Source organism: Ruditapes philippinarum, unplaced genomic scaffold (genome assembly GCF_026571515.1).
Source record: "Ruditapes philippinarum isolate M1 unplaced genomic scaffold, ASM2657151v2 ctg1732_1_1_1_1, whole genome shotgun sequence".
Lineage (NCBI taxonomy): Eukaryota > Metazoa > Mollusca > Bivalvia > Venerida > Veneridae > Ruditapes > Ruditapes philippinarum.
In genome coordinates this window covers 1-21,022 of record NW_026853257.1, presented here as the reverse complement: position 1 = coordinate 21,022, position 21,022 = coordinate 1, and the positions used below count along the sequence as shown (strand labels likewise).

The 21,022-nt window shown below is 32.7% G+C and overlaps 2 protein-coding genes across 2 annotated transcripts in view; both read right to left on the bottom strand.

Moving 5' to 3' along the window:
- Positions 1-3,057, bottom strand: part of LOC132736306 (sacsin-like) — a 71,845-nt gene extending 68,788 nt beyond the window's left edge. The window contains exon 1 of the mRNA XM_060723409.1: positions 2,921-3,057. The gene's annotated coding sequence lies outside the window, so the exon portion shown is untranslated. The remainder of the gene's footprint in view (positions 1-2,920) is intronic.
- Positions 3,058-10,805: 7,748 nt separating this feature from the next.
- Positions 10,806-20,996, bottom strand: LOC132736304 (uncharacterized). Its single transcript, XM_060723408.1, has 3 exons — positions 20,523-20,996; positions 14,420-14,539; positions 10,806-13,835 (listed from the first exon to the last, which is right to left on the bottom strand). The coding sequence occupies exons 1-3, from the start codon at positions 20,796-20,798 to the stop codon at positions 13,668-13,670; spliced, it is 564 nt and encodes a 187-aa protein (XP_060579391.1). The 5' UTR covers positions 20,799-20,996; the 3' UTR covers positions 10,806-13,667.
- Between the last annotated feature and the right edge of the window lie 26 nt (positions 20,997-21,022).

Genomic DNA, 21,022 nt, shown 5'->3' with positions numbered 1-21,022 from the left:
ATAAACACATGTACTTTGTAATATGTAATTCAATCTCATCTCCCATTGTAAAAGCAAAGAAAAGTTAGTTTTATTGTAAACAATACCCGTCTACTATTTTTTTCTTTATCGTTTTCTTTTTCTTTTTTTTTTTCTTTTTTGTCCTTCAATTAGATTTTTTAATAGAGAGGAAAAGTTGCCATTTTTAAAAGTTGTAGACACGGTTTTTGGGATTTGTTCTAATTGTAGAGAGTAGATCAATTGAAACTATATATGGGATATGCAAATATTAATAGCATCATCGTATATCCTATGCTAAAATATAACTTTAATTTCCACCTGAACAAATGTTTTGATAGATCTATAGAAAGATAATTATAGCTAATACATACAAAGCATGAAACATCTTACACAAATAATAATCATTAATAAGGACAATTTATTCATAACAAAAGTGATTAGGTTATTTCCCTTTTTCTATATACAACATTTGTATAACCCCCTTTATGCATTTTCTTAACTTTGAAGAGTATTTCGATACACTTGAATAAATGTCATCTGAAACAGATTGCTGTCGGTAAAAATACACTTATGTATTCATTTTTCTTTCTATCTATTCTTTGATTTACATTATTTATTTGTCACTCAGAACATTTTTAGAAAGTAATAAGTTTAACAGCATAATTTGTATAGATATTAAATGGCTAGACATTTTCTAAATCTAATCACAAATATTCAAGACCTTATTTAATCAAAACGACACGGTTAAATATCTTATATACCCTTTCGCTGCCAGAGGGTTATTGTTTTATTGATCACCTTTTTGCCAGAGGGTTTTCTAAGAAATTACTATATTATTAATTAATATAATTATTATTTGTTATTAGTATTATAATAATTATATATGTTTCCAAATCTGTGAGTATAATAATAATTATTGTCGTTGGTATAATTTTCTTTATATTTATTATTATTTTTATTTTTATTATTATTAATTTATTATTATTATTACTATTATTATTATTATAGAAACGGCTAAAGCCGTCCATATGGCAAATACGCCGAAAATAACAAGGACAGCCGTCCCTATGGCAGTGAAAGGGTTAATGTGACATTATGCCCATCCAATGGTATATTGTGAGTGAACGGGTGAAGATCAAAATATGTTTTCATTTTGCCATAATCCCTTTTAATATAATAATTAAGTTTGCATAAACAATAAATAAGGCACAGATACAAACGAAATTTATGAAAATATCCATTAGAATTTAGGTATAATGCTTAGTTTATAAAAAGAGTGGGGCAGTCTTTTTAAATTTTAGGCAGATTTATATTTTTATCCTTAACATTTTCCAATATCAACTGTTTGCTAAAAAAACTACCGATCAATCACCGATGGCTCTGTGTAACTGGGGTGTTACACAGAGCCATCGGTGATTGATCGGTTGTTTTTAGCCAAATGATGGAGTGTATCGATGACAACGTATTTAACACCGATATCACCTATTGGTCACCTGTTTTCTACCTATCAACTGCTATTGGGGAAAGATATGTTTTATCGGTGAAAAAATACCGATAGAGATTTTTAAACATGTTTAAAATTCTCGATCGGTGAAAATATTTTACAAATAGCCGACAGCAACCTATATCACGAGATATGCAAGCTCTTAATCAGCGATATCGCCGATCGGACAAAGATAACCAAATATGAATCTCCGGCCATATCTGACGGAAAGTGTTTAACCACTGACGACTAGCTATCAAACACCGATTAATCATCGTTACGCCCGATTTAGCTCCGATTTAAAACGATAAAAACCGATAGTATTTCAGCATTTTTATCACCGATCCAACCCCGTTTGAATTTTCTTTCTGTCACTGATGGCCGTTTACACAGAAAACCAGAAATAAAATCACGCATGACAACCGATCATAACAGCGAGTAAATTTAAAATTAAATGACCGATTGGGGACCGACCATCTGTGTAACTGGCCCCAACAGTGATTTCCATAACAATTGATTTTCTTTTTGCATAAATATACAAAACAAATGAATCCGAGTCTTGACAAATTTTGACACTAGGGCAATGATTAAAAACGTTCAGGCCAAATATCTCATTTTAGCCTGTTTCTTTTAGAGAAGAAGACCCTCAGACCGGGCCTTTGTTTTATATTTCCTTGTACATTAAATGATTTTGACCCTATAGGGTCATGATTATAACAACTTTGGAAACACTCCGTTAGTCAAATTCAGGCCAAATATCTAACTTTTAGCATTTTCATTTAGAGTAGAAGATGGAAACTTGATGGGCCATTGTTATTATATATTCTTGTACATGATGAAAAAGATAAATCCAGCTGATCATTAGGTTAGAAAATGTGTCAGCTTGGAAAAAAGGTTTGGAATGCCTTCGTTTGCCAGTATAAACTACATAACAAGGCCTGCAGAGAATATTGTCAATGTTTATGTATTTTTTTTCATGAATGAAATTATTTGTGAAATTATAGATGCATGTTTATATTATTATATGGGTATATATAAAATAACTTTAGGAAGGAGGTTATATTTACTGTACGTTATCAAGATAATAATAATTCTATTCCGTACCACGTGATTACAGAGTGATAATCACGTGACATTTGTTCATTTATCATTGGGTTATGGGTGTTGCTAATTTGTGTTATATCTTTTTTATATTTAAATAATAAACATATACCATTTTAAGGTAATAATTTGCTGATTCATATATAAAATATGGTACCTATATTTCAGATGAATATCTAATACTTCTCCCGATATGTTTGCCAAAATTTACGACATATATTTTCATCAGAACATTGCCGCACAGAAAAAAAATATCCGCCATCATGGATATGTGCCTCACAACGCTATACACACTAAAATGATAGTTAAAAGAACTGGAATTTGAAATTCATTTACCTTCTAATATATACAGTGCATTTCCATCTCTATTATCTCTATCTCTAGCCATTCGTACATTTGTACATAATTCCTCATCAACGGCTAACAATGCTTTAAAAATACATATACCCCGTCATGTTATACAATATGCACAACTGTCAATTCATAGAGTTTATAATCGATATCTATTTTTAAAACGGGTCGATTTACACCTTATCGTACTTTTTTTAGTATGTTTAAATTATGTTTACTGCGTTATTTGTTTGGTATGATAGGCAATGTGAAACATAAAATGAGCCGCGTTACGACAAAACCAGCATAGTGCGTTTGCGACCAGCATGGATCCAGACCAGCCTGCGCATCCGCGCAGTCTGATCAGGGCTTACAAACCCTATAACAAGTAGAGAAACTGATAGCGAACAGCATGGATCCTGATCAGACTGCCCGGATGCGCAGGCTGGTCTGGATCCATGCTGGTCGCAAACCCATTATGTTGGTTTTGTCGTGACGCGGCTCAAATACAAAAGGTAATATTGTCACTTGCTAGGCATGTGACGTCGCTGTCTTTAATCAATATATATAGAGGATATTCAAGTATTTTTCTATAAATACGGTATTTATTTTCATTGAGTGGTATGAATATGAATTGTTCATGAATGGCGGTTGAACGTGTGAAGCATGTTAATTCTCATACAACAAGATGAAAATAAATCCTGAATTTTTAGTGAAAAACTGAATTTTTCTGTTTATTATATATCTTTTCCTTTTTTGCACTACAATTAGACAGACGTCCCCTAATAATTTGTGCATAGGCTGATATCAGAAGAAAGTTGTCCGGCCAGACATCAGTGAAAATACGGAAAATAAGTTTCACTGCAGTGAAAAATAAATGTGTACAGTGAAAATATGGAAAATGAAAATACGCATATTTCATCATTTTTTTATTTATAAGAATACAATAAATTTTTCTGTAATGCTACACATATTAATAACACAACACAATAGAGGACGTCTTAGTTGAGTTAACTTTTAATTAACCGAGTTAAATATGAAATGATCAATAGTTAAACATGAAATATTACTTATACATCAAAATAAGTGTATGTTCTATACAGCTCACACACACAAAAATGTTTATCTTTATTTTCTTTCACTAAATGTCAAAATTAACTTGTAGCTTTACATCAGAAATATTGCTTATAATCTGTATCAACAATTCTTCAAATGTTGCTTTCAACCTTGAATTTATTTAAATCATATACTGCTTTATTAATTGACAACTTTCCTAACTAACGCCGTAAACAGCTTTATAACGGTGCAAACGGCTTTCCATAGTTAAGAAAACGCCTACCAGTGAACCATGACAAAAAAGTAGCAGAAATGTTTATCACATGTTAATGTACTTTCAATGAATAAAACAGCATATCAAAACAAAAAAATAAATAGATATTCCCACGCAGACAAAAATATCCCGTTTACTTTTTGTGTAAACGAAACCCCATCCACAGTATAAGTCAACCACCCATAATCGGGATTTGTTTTAGGAAAATGGCCATGAACCAATATCCACACGCGAATCATGGGAACCCGGAAAGTGTAACGGCCAAAAACGAAAACTTCACAAAAATATAAAATGAGCCGCGTCACGACAAAACCAACATGATGGGTTTGCGACCAGCATGGATCCAGACCAGCCTGCGCATCCGCGCAGTCTGATCAGGATCCATGCTGTTCGCTATCGGTTTGTTTACTTGTTATAGGGTCTGTAAGCGAACAGCATGGATCCTGATCAGACTGCGCGGATGCGCAGGCTGGTCTGGATCCATGCTGGTCGCTAACACATTATGTTGGTTTTGTCGTGACGCGGCACAAATGTAAGTAAATTAAAACAGTAATGTAATGCACCTCAAAATTTATAATGGGATAACGGTGTCCTTTCTGGGCCAGTTAAAAGACACCTGATGACATGCAAGATTTGTTCTAAGTCATGTGTCGCCCTTTCGTATTTTTATAGATAAAGTAGCAAGATTTTACATACTCGAATGAAACTTGTGACGCTATTTAACGTTGAATTTGTCGCATATGTCCATTTAGCCGGTGTAACGCTGTAAAGTAACCCCCATAGAATAATGACCCCCGGTCATTATTTTATAGACAATAGTGACCACCTTCTATAAAATACTGACCACTTATAAATGTATATAAAATAATGACCCCCTATTTTATCTGTAAAATATTGACCCCCACCTAACATACTCTTTAACGTCAACGACACATTGCAATTCATATACTTGTTGTTGTGCCTGTGGCTGCTTCTGGTACTGCTACTGCTGCGACAACAGCTAATAAAACAACGGCAAAACTTAGAGGTCCCGCTAAGAATAAGCGTACATTTTATAAAAATGAAATAAAGTATTAAAGGCTTAATGCAAATTCTCCTACATTTTTAGTGAGAACACATAGTTTGGGTAAGGTGTGAGTTCAAAGCCCAGAGGAGACTATCTTATTTTTATTTATTTATTTTATATATATCTATATACTTTGCCATCATTTATACAAATCAGCTATATAGGCCTTCATTGTTTTATAGGTAATTAGGTATTTTTACTGAGAAAAAAACCTCAGTTCTTTATCACTTTACTTTTAGTACTTTAAGGGGGCGGTGGCCTAGTTGTTAAGGACTGTATCTGCCTCTCAACCCAGAGATCATGGGTTCGAGCCCTACTCGGGTCAAGACCATGTTTCTCAATACGACACCAGTACTGGTTGATTCCAGGAAGCGGACTCGAAAGTAATTAATATAAGTTGCAAGAACTTGTTTCACAATCGAGCTTAAATAAATATGTTTAAACCAAGTATTTTAATTTTAGTACTAAAAGTAACATATAAAGCATACATCTATCACCTGACTTTTTACGAGCTGCACACTTAGTCAATTAAATATGCTAAGTGCGTAATTGCGCAGTGATATAGCATTCGTTTCCCCGGAAAAGCAGTTCGATCAAATATTTAGTTGTTGTTCTTAGTTACTTTTAATTTAATGAATGATATATTTCATTAACACAATGCTATTTGAGAACATGTACTTTTACACTGATATGTTTGTATTCAGCATAATGCAAGTCAGCTAAAGGTGATTAATGACTGATACTTAGCGATGACATAATTTTTAGAAATGCATTATGTGTAGATACAAACCTGCAAAGCTGCAATTCAAATAAGCAAAGAATTAACATTTGTGAAACTCTTAATGCATGAACACATATTGTTAAAAGAGGAAATGAACACAAAAAATACAGTTCGAATGACGTTGATATTCTATCAAGGCTAGTTTTAAAGAACTTTTTCATTTTGCCAACCCCCACCCCCCACCCCCGAAAAAAAACTGCTTAAGTCGTGAGTAGTTTTCCATCAATAAATCGTCTATGGTACTTCTCTTAACTTGGAAGAATCACACACATTTAAAACCATTTTACGTCCGTGATAATGACATTTCCACCTTACAAGACACTCAGGTTACTTTTATTTCTATGTTAAGGGCTCTCGAATGTTGTTTTTGAAATTAATGCCCTAAGCAAATAAGCCTTTTTACTCCAGATACTTCAATGTGTCATAACGTGTACAGAAAGCCATTTGCTATTTAAAGAAAAAGAAAATATCTGAGTCGCACAAAATGTAGGAAAATTCTCTCTGTTTATGAATACTATCATTGTTTTATATAAAATATATATTTTTAATTTTTCAATTATTAAACGTCGGTCTGGCAAAATACCTTAATACACTGTTCTTCGAATTGCGGTAACATAACGCATCTTTTAAAATGCAGGTAAACTGCCTTCGGGTGATTTTGTTGTTGTTGATATTTGGAAGTTTTTCCCTTCATCCTCATTAAGAGGGTATATAAGCTTTATATGTATACCATGTGTGCAGTGTTATGTAGTATTCGGAAACTGGAAACGGCGAACTGGTCCGAAATTTTAATGAAAAGTGGCTCATGGTCGCATTTAAGCTATTTCATTTAAAGGCGATTGAGGCATGGAAAAGGACTTTGTTTTATGTCCTTTATATTTTGTGACCATTAAGATTCATGTTTTTAGACAATTCTATAACTCTTTATGTATATATCAAATCTATCTATATTTTCCTTCAGACTGAGGCTAGGCTTAATAGCTTTCGGTTATAATATCTATCCCCGAGAGTTTTAAACAAGTCCGTCCAATATCAGGGAAAAGATTTGATCAAATTGTTGCACGGACGCACGCAAAGACAAGTGACATATTGACAGTGTATTTTTGAAAGTGACCAGTAAGGGATTTTTATAGTTTAGGTTGGGGGTCTTTATTCTACAGGAGTCACTATTCTGACAAGTGTGTGAAGGTCATTTGTCTACGTATAGGGGAGACATAATGTTATGACTCCACGGTATTAATTCTTCCATTATGACATTATATTCAATATATAAAATATTTTTAGTTTGATAATTGTGATTTACAAACATTCATTGTGTTCTTCAAACAAAATTATCTCTGTTGCGCTGAAATCCAAATAAGTCCATTTTGCAGAAATGTTTAGCCCTCAAAAACATTAAATTGATTTTTTTTCTATTGAAATTAACAACAGACTTTTATATTGATACTACATTTAATAAATGTAATTTAGTTTACTTTTTAATTGTTATTTATAACCAAACATTGTTCCCTTTATAGAAAAGTATCTACGTTGCACCAAGAATATATCCATTTTGCGGCCATTTGCCAGCATAGAATCCTTCAAAACAACTTTGTAAATATGTGTGATACATTTTGAAACAAACTAACTTTTTCACTCAGTTTAACTTTTTTTATTTCTTAAATGATAATTATTATCACGAATAAACATACGTTGTGCCTTTTTTAGAAAACAATGTCCGTGGCGCCTGTTGCGCCAAAAATATCTCCGTTGCTATTTTAGTCATACCCCTGGTTGCCTGTCCAAATTTGGATCGCGTCATTAGTATATAGACTGGCTCAACTTTTTTATTAGATAAATAAAAAAAGATAAAAATAAAAAGAATATGATACTCAGATATGGCACTTTTACTTGAGATAATGTTCATTTAATTCCTTAAAACTCGGTGACATGCTCTTCATCAGAAAAACTATTATTGTTAGAGAATCTGAAAGCAGTGAAATGTTGCTAAAACAAAATAAATAAACATAAGACTAAAATTTCCCACGAACGCATATCTACTAGCCGCATTAGCGTGCACGTGGCATGTAATAAAGGGAATTTTTCAGTCATATATATTTCTGACGGAAACAAGGAGTGTATTAAATGGTGGATTTACAATTTTACAGTCCTCCTTTAAACCAATTCATCAGCATAAACCAGACATGAGTATTGGTCTGATATAAAACATTTTTCATGGAAATTTATTTCATTTCATCTGTAACTATTTTCTTAAAACAGCGTATGAACTAATATAACGGCGGAATGACGCTATCCTAAGCATGCAGTTTCATTCTTAAAAACGACGAGATTGCGTCATTTTAACGCGGTATATTTATAAAATGCGCTAAATGAACGTCATTGTATAGCACGCGACTCATCTGGCACCTTCCATGACAGATGACATTTCCGGCAAGGTTAATCTAACGGAAACAACATTCTTATATCCAAGAATGGGAGGTCTGTAATACAATTATAATGTTGTTGATAATAATCATTATCACATATAACGACAAACCATGAAAGAATTATACATGGATGCTGTTGGCATGTTTGAGATAAATGATCATATATTTCATATAATTATTTAGCATATAATATTTTTTTCTAGAACAAAAAAGCATTATCCATCATAAAAATGTCCATATTAAATCATTAAGAACAGATTCAACATTATTTCGTGCTATCAAGCAATAGTTTCTATGAATATTCTAATGATACCATTATTTAGTGTTTCCTCCATATTTGAAATACTTTTGGAAAACTTGCCTTATGCAGACCACTTCACAAAATATATGCATTAACAATGTCAATACCATATGAATTGTAATTTATAATAACTTTCAGAAGTTTACTGAGCGGAATTCATTTCATTTAGACTGTTTGATATAACAGGAACATGTTGGGACCTAGGGTAAGGTTTAATACATCTTTACAAAGTGTGTCTTCTGGTGCCTAGCTGGGCTCTTTGCCGATGGTGCTTTGTTGATGGCTTTGAAAGAGGAAGCGTTCATTGAATGTCGCCCTTCGCTTGATGATTTTATTAGAATATGAAATGCATTTATTTTAGGTGTCTGATAACAATAGTTTGCCGATAAACTGTGAAAACTATGTGTTGTCCCCTAAGCAACTATAGAAAATAAATGTTTAGTGTTTTGGCTTTTCGCGCCTTCTTGTTTAGCAGACTTGAACGTTTTGCGTATATTTAAAATATTTTTCCCGGGGCACTGAAGGTAATGAGAAACAAATGTTTAAGATATTTGTGTTAACTAAGAGGAAGGGTATTTTCTGACGCCCGGGGTATGCAATTTATAACCTTTGCAAGGTCCTCCAGGTTATGCTAGATGCAACATACCGAAGCTGCAGGCAAACAAGTCTTGCATGTATTTTCTTATACGAGTCTACATAGACTTCTTGACCACTAGAGAAAGTCTAATTTGATCCAGGGTCTTTCAATTCAAGAAAAAAGATCATGTTTGGTCAAATGAGCGAAAGACCGCAAGTCCTAGGTGATGCGTCATGCTACATCTTTAGCTGTGGTTTAGAAGTAGTAGGTTTTAAGATAGTTTACTATCACTGTGACATTGACCTAATGAACTCATTACTATCACTGTGACATTGACCTAATGAACTAATTACTATCACTGTGACATTGACCTAATGAACTAATTACTATCACTGTGACATTAACCTAACAAACTCATAACAATATGGGTCTCCTACAGGCCAGCCATAGGCAATTTGTCTCTACGAAGTTCAATAACCTTTGGTTGCCATTATTTAAAATTTTATTTCTTACGTGACTGATGTGACATGGAATTTACATTTAAGTGTCTCTGTGACTCACTTTTGGCCAAATGAGGTCAAAAACGTAAAGCAGCACTCAATCAAAATCCTTCCAAAGTGATTGGTATGATTACGAAGATGGCTAGTAATGTATAAATCAATTTCACAACAAATGTTTTTCCTGAATAGAATTTTTGGACGGGTGATATCAATGCAGCTTTGAGTTTTGTGCTTCCTATCTGTCATTTCCCTAACTTAAAAAAACTTAAAAAACACACCGTTATATTTGCCAGCAACACCTTAACTTTTTTTGAAGAGAGATAATTTAAAAGTAGTTTAACATAGTTATTTTTCTTGCATATTGTCAACCCTTTAAATATTTTCATCAAGAAGAGAACATTTTAAACAATGTTTGCCATTAAGAAAATATTCATCAAAATATCCAGAATAGCTCTTGAGCTGTGTTTTCAACACAAGATGACAAAACTGTCAAAGGCAAAAGGCTACGGAGCATCAATGAACAGGAAAATTCTGCTAATATGCACAGTTTCTATTGCCTGCAACGATTCGTATGAGTTTTCGCTGAAATCCAGTTGATTATTTTTGATAAATAATCCGTACAAAAATGACTGCTGAAAACTCGGCTTAACTGTGTCATATTATTGGATCGTAACATGCTATTACAATGCACTTTGGTGACCATAACTTCCTAAGGAGACGAAACCCTATCAGGCGTTGCCAAAAACATATTCTTGGATTTCAATTGATACATTGTGAGCTTTAACTTAAGACTTAATTGCGAATACTTTGCAATTCAAAGCAAATACTGTTTTACAAATTTAATACAAATTTATTTTTTTAAAACAGTGGATTTTATTATACAGTCAAATGAAAAGAAACTAACGTAAGGTTCAGTATTCCAAATTTATTAGTAGAAATTATGTACAACAAAATTTTCAAAACATTTATAAAGACCAAATAATTAGTTTGATTAAGTGTGGAAAGGGCTCGCCTTTAGAAAATAAAGTGTATCCCTTGAAATTAAATTTAAATCAAAGTGTTAAAATTAAAAATGTTCTTTATGAAAATGACAAAAAATGTAAATTGTTAAAGGGCTCGCCTTTACAAGTATAAAGTATATCCCTCGAAAAATATGTGTAGAAAATTATAAATTATTAGATTATATTTCAATGAATTAGAGGGCTCGCCCTTATTATATAATGTTATAAAAAAGTGTATCCCTTGTCATGATAATAATAAAACTTAACAATAAAAGTGTATCCCTTGAACTTAATTTTAAAGCTTTAAATACCGGACTATTTAAAGAGTTCCATCTGAAAATAACCAGACATTTAGTAAACCGTTAAAGGGCTCGCCTTTACAATAATAAAGTATATCCCTTGAAATATATATATATGTATAGAAAAATATTAAGTATAAGATGCAAATATTTTTTCATCAACATATACATTTCGATGAATTTAAGGGTTCACCCTTAATACAAAATGCAGTAATAAAGTATAAAAAAATTGTTTAAAATGTTATAATAATAATCAAAATGATTAAAATAACTATTTAAAGTGTGAAAGAGTTCCTTCCAAAAATGACCAAACAAGAAAACCGTTAAAGGGCTCGCCTTTTCAATAATAAAGTATATCCCTCGAAAAAGAATGATAATCATAATGATGAAAAATAATTTCAGCAAATTATTCTTAAAGGGCCATACAAAAGATTAATACTGTAACTTAGCCTATACTCACTTATTGCCTTAAGGCTATTAAGTGTCTTCTATAAAGAAAAGATTGTCGACAAGCTTGATGATATATATACATGTATATACAAAAAAATCAGTCTTTCGTTAAAACATTGTAAGCTAATATTTTTATAAGTCCTAGTCTGTATTAGTTTTAAATATTTGCATTAAAATTTAACAATAAACATAATATTTGGTACATACTAAAATGATGATAAAATACTACACTCCTGTAGTATACTAAGTTTGGGCATATTTTTTCAAGAGCAGTCTTCAGGACTTCTTTCAGTGTCTGATAGCATGAAAAGAGAAGGTCTTTAAAAAATTCAAAACCAAATTGAATAGTTATGTTATGCAAAGACCCGACAGTATTGTCATACATAGGGAGTTAGTTCATAAAAAAAACTCATTTAAAAGGAAGTCGTAAAAAGTGGAAAAAAAGTTCAGAATTGTAGGATTCTATGTTGTTTATTTTGTCAATGACCTATTCTACAAGAAAAGTGGAGTGGTCAAAAGAACCTGACCAATGCCGATGCAGACGCAAACACCAAAGTCCGGTGTCGATAGTTTTTGAAAATTCAAGCTAAAAATACAAAATACAATCTATTTACAAAAGGGTAGTTTAAAACTTTAACATTATGAAAAGTAATCAAAAAGACATTATCAAAAAGTGGCTAAAAACAAAATTCTTTGTTCTTGAATGAAAAGACAATGAAGGATTAATACATTACATGTATAAAATCATCGTGAAACAAAAAAACCTTAAAAAGTAAATCATGCATGCATATACAAATTTTGAATGGTTTTATCATTACCATCAATCTAGTATAAAGGCAGAAGGTTTTTTTTAAATCCGTGCATTACTTTAAAATGACTATGCAGACTCTATGTCACATGGCTAGAATCATACAGGCATATTATGCTTTAAAACACAGCCGTATATCACAAAACAAAAATTACATTACTTTGAGTGCAATTATGTACATTTATCTTTACTCCTTTAAAACATTAAACTCACCCATAATGTAATAACCGTCTTTTATTACACTCAAACATAACAAAAGAACTTAACAAAATATCACAAAAATATATCAAATTATCCCCACTTGACATATTTACACACACAAAAAAAAACTAATTTACACAACTTAAAATGTAAAAAAGCAGCATCTCATTTTCTGTGGGGCACTCATAGTTGAATAGCAGCAAATAAAATTAATCAAAATCAGAAACATTTAAATCATATCAAGTCATGGAGGCATGTATAGTTATAGTGAAACATTAACAAATATAGATACAAGAAATATAGGATAATTTTCCTTTTGCACAATACTAAAACATATTAAATAAATAATTCAACTGTTTGAATCTTATCAATAGTAAATGCTTACATGACCTTTTTATCATATATATGCTTCATACAAATAAGCATGCTTGACTTAAATATCTTATGATAAAAACAAAAGCTTTCAAGTAAATAAAAAAAAACAAATACAACATAAATATAATAGAAATAGCAGTTGAAATGAAAAATGTTTTCTAATTGTACAAAGAAAATACATGTATGTATATACACCAATGTGCGAAGAAAATGCATAAATAAATTTGATGCAAAAACAAAATATAAATGTTATTTATATAAGTAAAATTTCAACATAAAATTAACTTTTTTTTTTTCTTTTTTTTCTTTTTTTCATTTACCAACCCTGCAAAGGTCACATGACAATTTTAAAATGATTAAACATAAATGTTACTTCATAACTATACAAAGCCTTTGGAACCATGTATATATATATGTGTATTTCCTTTCGTACATTAAATTCATGCACATCTCTCATAGGTCAATGACAGTTATTTTAATATGATAACACATACACATTTGTTTGATAAAACAATAATGTCATTTAAACAAAACAAAATAACTTGTACAAACACATTAGCTGCATAGCTCGTAATTGAAAGGAAAAGAACAAACATCAAAAAATGTGTTTTCACAACAGAATGTTAAGGTAAAGATAATTAATGAATGATGTCTGATGTCATGTCGAGTATGCGCTTTGTAATGTCAATAGCATTCGTGGCCTTATCAGATCCAAATAATTCTGCAGGTATCCGAGTACATCCAGCAACAGCATCAGGATATCGCAAATATGAGTAATTTCCTGTCAGGCTTTCCAAATTTTGTGCCTACGCAAACAGTAAAAAACAAAACATTAAAAAAAGCAAAATTCAATCATTTGTACATGACGGTCTAGGTTATTTAAAGGTCAAGGTCATATCTAAATTATTCAACGTGTCCGTTTGGTCACAAGAAAATTTAAATAATATGACATACACAGTCATTAATGAGTGAAAGTCAAGGTCTGTCTGCTAAATATTAAGGTCTAATCTTAAACAGTGTTGTGTTGTTAGTTTGACAATTTATTCAAAAATTTCAATAACGGTTGGTTTGGCCAAGTATGAAAACAATACACGAAAAACTTTAAAAGTTATAATAAAGTTCGCGAACAGTAACGACAACGGCAACAACCCCATGACTGTAACAATACCTCTTTTTTTCTTCAAAACAATCTTCAAAAAATATGACCAACATGAAAGTCCGACAACAACTGCATTGGCAACAGCAACGTAAAATAGTGCTAATATTTTTCATCAAATAATTTGAGCTAGAAATATTTATAAATTTATTTTTGGTTGGGTTCGGCAATAAATGTCTCTCTATAGACATAAACTATCACATTATAAAAGGCAATATCATTGATCTATCATACCTCATCGAACAAAGATCCCTCATCAAGTCCGATAGCAATAGCTGTTAGAGAATGTTCTTTTTGCCTTGCCTTATTTGCATTTTTTGCAAACCAAGCTGCCTTAAGTGCCTTTTCAGAAGCCTACAAAAATAGAGTAAATTTGTATAAATTAAAAAAATGATTTGGAATAATTGCAAACAGGTTGATACTGATTGATAAAAAAAATAATTATTTAATCATTTTAGTTTAAAAGAATTGAAAACAATTTAGATCATTTTACAATGAAAGAACTCCTAGAAATAAAGATTCTTTATACAACTGTTTTTTTTGAACATATATAAATACTCATATTTATGGTTCAGAAGCTCAATCAGCTTAATCATTTACAAGGGGGCCATGACAACCATGAAATCGCTCACTTGAATAGAGAACTGTCAATGACAAGAAACAAGTAATATTGTAAACTACAAACAAAAGCAGATATAAAATTTAAATCTTAAACTGATATCACAAAGTTCATATATGTGTCTGAAATAGTGCAAGTGTAAAAACATTACTGGTTGCCATTGCTAAAGGAAAACAACAGTTCCAAAGGATGTGTACATATAAGGAAAATAAATGACCCCCAGGGGGCAAATTTTATCCCCAGGGCTTGTATTGGAACAAACTAGGTAGACAATCACTAGATATTACATGCTTAATATCTAAGTTCTAGCTCTATTGGTTTTTTAAAAGAAGATACGAGGGGTTATACAAAACTTTGTGGACTGTTTAAATATCTCTTGAATGTCAACGTGTATTATAATGAGATTTTATCAGCATTCCTTGTAGAATATTTTCAAGGAAAAACAATGACCACCCCGGACAGGGCTTATATTGGCCCCATGGCTTCAAACAAATCATAGGAATTCCTATGGGTACTAATTGTGCACCCCTGGTCGCCGATTTGTTTTTGTATTGCTATGAAAGAGATTTTATGTTAAGTCTCTCTGAAAATACACAACAAGATGTTATATCAGCATTTAATAACACTTCCAGATATCTTGATGACATTTTTAATTTAGACAATTCTTTTTTTGATCAAATGGTGTGTCTAATATTTATCCTACGGAGCTACAACTTATAAAACGAATTCTTGAAATTTAACTACATCATTTTTGGATCTTCATATCACTATCAAAAAACAATTCGATTCACACGAAAATTTATGATAAAAGAGATGACTTTGATTTTAGTATAGTAAATTATCCTCATTTGGATGGAGACGTACCGCACGCAACATCTTACGGGGTTTATATATCTCAGTTAATTAGATTTGCTAGAGCTTGTAGCAACGTAAAGGATTTTAACGAGCGAAATATTTTCATTACCGGTAAGCTTCTAAAAAGGGCTACCGCTATTATAAATTACGTAAATATTTTACAAAATTCTACAATCGTAACTTTGATTTAATTTTCAAAATTCAATAGTGATCTAAAAACACTTCTGCGACAAGGGATTAGCCAGCCTGATTTTTACGGTGATGTTGTTTACAAACTTCGTAAGATCTTGGGTCATTGTAATTTTTCTGTTGTGTTTACTAAAATTATAAAACGTTTTATTAAAAGGGGTTATGACCCTACTATTTTAAGACATACCGCATGCTTAGTGTTCAACCCATTTACAGTTGGACACTACGCTTTCCTCTTTTGATTACATCTGACGGGCCAAGTGGGAGACTATATGATGGACAGTTCTTAAAGCCCTTTGGGACTGAATTGCCTTAATGTTTGTCTTCTGTCTTGCTTCGTCGGGCCCTTGTAGGTGATTTTCTTGTTGCTCTGTCTTCCTTTAAGACATCGAGTACTTTTGTTATGGTCATTGGGTTTACTTTTATATGTTTCTACATGATCATTTTTGGTGTTTTACTTATTTAACCTTTTGTAACCATAACAACTGTTAGAATTTCACTTGGCGGGGATTCATTTTATTTACACTGTCTCGTTTATAGGAACATGGTGGGGCTAAGAGCGAGGTTTGGTGCACCATTAACCGGTTTAAACTCCCCAGTAGTCATTATTATGCTGCTGACCGTTCCAAGGCGGCGCCCCTCTGTGTTCCTCAGATGTATGTCTTTGTTGTTTTATACTGTTTTGGTGACACTTTTGCTCGTGTCTCTTGTTGTTTCTCGTCTACGGTAAGTGTCTTCCCTTTGTCCCTAGTTTTTATTTAATTTATTCCCACCCCCTTCCCCGTGTCTCATGTCCCCTTCCCATGTGCCTTTTGACATTATGGGCCTTATATTAAATCATTTATTTGTTTTGTTTTATTTCCTTATAAGTTACTTATTATGTATTCTGATGTAGTGGTTTGCCTGCCCGTACTCTGCCTTGTGCCCTGTCCTGTTTTTCTTTGGGGTCCTCCTGGGCTCCTTGCCGCTGGCGCTTGTTGCTGGGTCGGGTGGGGGCTGCGTTCATTGAATGCCGTCTTTCCTTGTCGATCTTGTTTATCATATTTTATTTGAACAAACTTGGTATACACTCACGAGAAGACGTTTCATGCTGAATATTTAAGCTCTAGCGCTTTGGGATTTTTAAGAAAAGATTTTTAAACTTTCAGCTATATACATACATATAAGGAAAATCAATGAGCGCCTCCTGGCTGTGCCCATTTTGACTCCAGAGCTTTTATTTGAACACAATTAGTAGATATTCATTAGAAGATGTTTCGTGCTTAAAATCTAAGCTCTAGCACCTTGTGCTTTTCAAAAGATGTCTTTTAAGTTTCTACTATATACATATAAGGAAAATCAATGACCCAGGGGGCAGGCCAATTTTGACCCCAGAGCTTTTATTTGAACAATCTTGGAAGACACTTATTAGAAGAGGTTTCATGCTTAATATCTAAGCTCTAGCTATTTGGTTTAAAAAAATATTTTTAAGTTTAATATATATATATATGAATTTTAGGTAAACCATAAAAGTTTCTTTGTTTACCTAAAATTCATAAAAGTAAACAGATAAATGAGAAGTGTTTGATACAACAATCATCAACAATAATTAATATTTCAAATGTCACCGATTTGAAAGTAAGGCCTATCGTTGCAGGTCCTAGCTGCCAAACTCATAGATTAAGCAACCTTTTAGACATTCTTCTACGACCATTAACCAAATTCGTAAGAAGCAACATAAAAGACAGCACAGATTTTTTAAACTCATTGCCAGGCACTGTGGAAAAGGATATCATCTTAACAAGTTTTGATGTTGAATCTTTATACTCAAACATTTCGCATGAACTAGGCCTTAAATCAATAGAATTTTGGGTTGAAAATCATTTGGACGTGATACATACTAGATTTACAAAGAATTTCATCATTTCAGCCACAGAATTCATCTTAAAGATAATACATTCTTTTTTAATGATAAGTTTTTCAGACAAATAAAAGGCACTGCCATGGGCACAAAATTTGCTCCAGTGTATGCAACACTTGTATTAGGCTATGTGGAGGAGGACCTGCTTTATCCCAAAATTGCAGAAATTTATAATACCGAATTTAAAATTTATATCATCAATTACTGGAAACGCTTTCTAGACGATGTGTTTATTTTATGGCCTAAATCTAAGCACGAATTGAATTGCTTTAACATTCTACTGAATAACCTTCATAAAGATTTAAAATTCACAATGGAAAACAATATAGAGAAATTGCCGTTTCTGGATGTTTTAGTTAAATTAAAAGGTGACCAAATAGAAACAGATATCTACTATAAACCTACTGACAGTAAACAATATCTTTTATTCAACTCTTGTCATCCAAAACACACAAAACAAAACATCCCATTCTCACTAGCTAGACGACTTTGTACAATTATATCAAATAGAGACGTATTACATCTCAGATTAAATGAATTAAACAAATTCCTGGCTTCTTTAAAATATCCTCAGAAACTTATAGAAAACGGCATCCAGAGAGCTTTAGCAATAGAACAATCCGAACTACGGAAGACAAACTAAAGACGGACGAGAAAGTTATACCATACGTGTCAACACATAATCCAAGGAATACCGAATTTTTCACAGTAATACAAGAAAATCTACCAATATTACAAAAATGATGAAATAATGAAAGGAATTATTGACAGAAGCCATATAATTAAAAGTAAAAGACAACCGGCTAATCTAGAAAAAACTTTTGACCAGGGCACGATTTTCTTCAACACTGAGAAAGAATAAAATAAAAAGATGCAGCAGTTTAAAATGCGGGCCTGTGCAAACACATTATAGAAGGAAATACATACCATTTCAAGAATGGCCGCGAATTTAAAGTAAAATTCTCAGGATCATGCGACATTAGAAATGTAATTTATGCATTGAAATGTAATGGTTGTTCCAAAGATTATATTGGAGAAACTTCAAATTTAAGAAATCGAGTAACATTACACAACCAACATATACGAAATCCAGACAATGCATTATTACCAGTCAGTCGACACATTGCCATTTGCGCAAAAGACATCACTCCAAAGTTTAATATAATGCCAATCTATAAAATGCGAGAACCAGACACATTCAAAAGAAGAATGAAAGAAACTGTTTTAATAAACGTTCTTAAACCAGAATTGAATTCAAAATAACTTTGATATATATATAACAATAATATTATAGCTTATTATTATGTCCCTTTAAAACGTTATAAGAGTAACGTCCCTTTACACTGTTTTGACGTCGTTACCAAGCGACGTTATTAACGTCATTATCTTGAAGATCCCTTTAACGGGTGAAACCGGTTGATATTTCTCTTCAATTATTTATTACAGTTTTGTTAATAAACAATTGCAATGTAAACTGGAAAAGGCATCACTTCATTCTTTTTTTCCCGCTATTTTTATCCGTATTGTTTTAAACTTTACATTTTGGATATATATATATATATATATAAGAAAAATCAATGACAACCCCGGGCGGTGCCAATTTTGAACATTGGGCTTTAATTTGAAAAAAACTTGGTAGCCACTTACTAGAAGATGTTTCAAGCTCTAGCTCTTTAAGCTTTTTAAAAGAAGATTTTTTAAAGTTTCATCTTTCGGTTGCCATCACAACCACAGTTCTGCATGGAATTAAATTCTTTGAACAAATTTTAAGGTGCCCACCAAAGGAACATTCCTGTGAAGTTTGGATGAATTAGCAAAGTAGTTTATGACGAGATGTCGTTTAAAGTTTACGGACGAACAGACGACGGATGGACGGACGCCGGATGAATTTTGATCACAAAAGCTCACCTAGTCTTTTTGTGACAGGTGAGCTATAGAAAAAGAGTGACTTATGCCCCCGAAAGGAAGCTTTGATATAAGATCCACAATATATGCCACAATACCGGTTATATACACCCGACCCCCTTTGATAATATTATTCCAAAATTTCACTTATTCCATTAGAAGTGTAGGAAAATATTCTAAACAAAGTTAACTAAAAAAAGATGTAACTATTTATAGCTCTGGCCGCTATTTTTTTGTGCAACGGAGCAGAACTTGCCTGCGATATGCACAACTAGGAATGGTACTGATCACTCTTGCAAAGTTTCACTGAATTTCACCTAGCGGTTTTGGATATGAAGCACGGACATTTTTTTCTATTTATAGCTCTGGCGGCCATTTTGTGCTGTGGAGCGGAACGTGCAGGCCATATGCACATTTAGAGATGTGTCTGATCACTTCTTTGTTTTTACTGAGTTTCCCCCCCCCCCAGCGGCTTTGGAGATAAAGCGCAGACAAGATTTTCCAATATATTGCTCTGGCGGCCATTTTGTGTAACTGAGCAAAACGTGCAGTGAAATGCACAACTAGTGATGGTACTGATAACTCCTGTGAAGTTTTACTGAATTTCCCCTAGTGGTTTTGGAGATGCAGCGCTGAAAAGATTACCGGCGGATGGACAGTGCAATCACAATATGCCGTCATTTGGGGCATGAAAATAATAAAGCAGTTTGAATTGCAGTTAAAGTTAATAAAGTCTGATTCCCCGTAGTGACCGATATGCTGATTAGTCTCAAATGTTTGCGACAGTTTTGGTCTTGAAGTAACATTTACATTTGTTATACCATAAAAAAGAGAATTATATTGACAATCAAAATTAAACAAAAACTGACCTGGTGGCATTTATAACACACCCAATTAAAACTTTTGTCTTTGTCCCCTGTGACTACATTATTCTCAGCCGCCATAAAATCAAACATTGCTTGCCGATACCAGCGTTTTGCTTCACCAATATGACGAACACTAGCCTTTTCTGCTCGAGAGTGAGAATAATTACCGGTTCGAGTTGATCTGTTGTATTCTTGCATATTATCACGAAATGCTGCAGCATACATTTGACCGCGTGAAAAAGCAGATAAAATTTCTGCTCCAAATGATGAACCAGACATATCTGGTCTTGTCCTCCCTGTGTCATCATTTACAGTGTCATCAATGGTCTCATTTTTCTCTAGTTTTAAAACGATCTGATTTATGTAATTAAAGACTCGTTCTGCATAATTTCTTTGAGTGCTGTTTCTATCAGGATGCCATCGATGCAGCAAGCGTCTGATTATTCTTTTTCGCTCTGTTTCAGTTGTGGTTTGCCATGCTTCCCCCCCCCCCCACCCCCCCC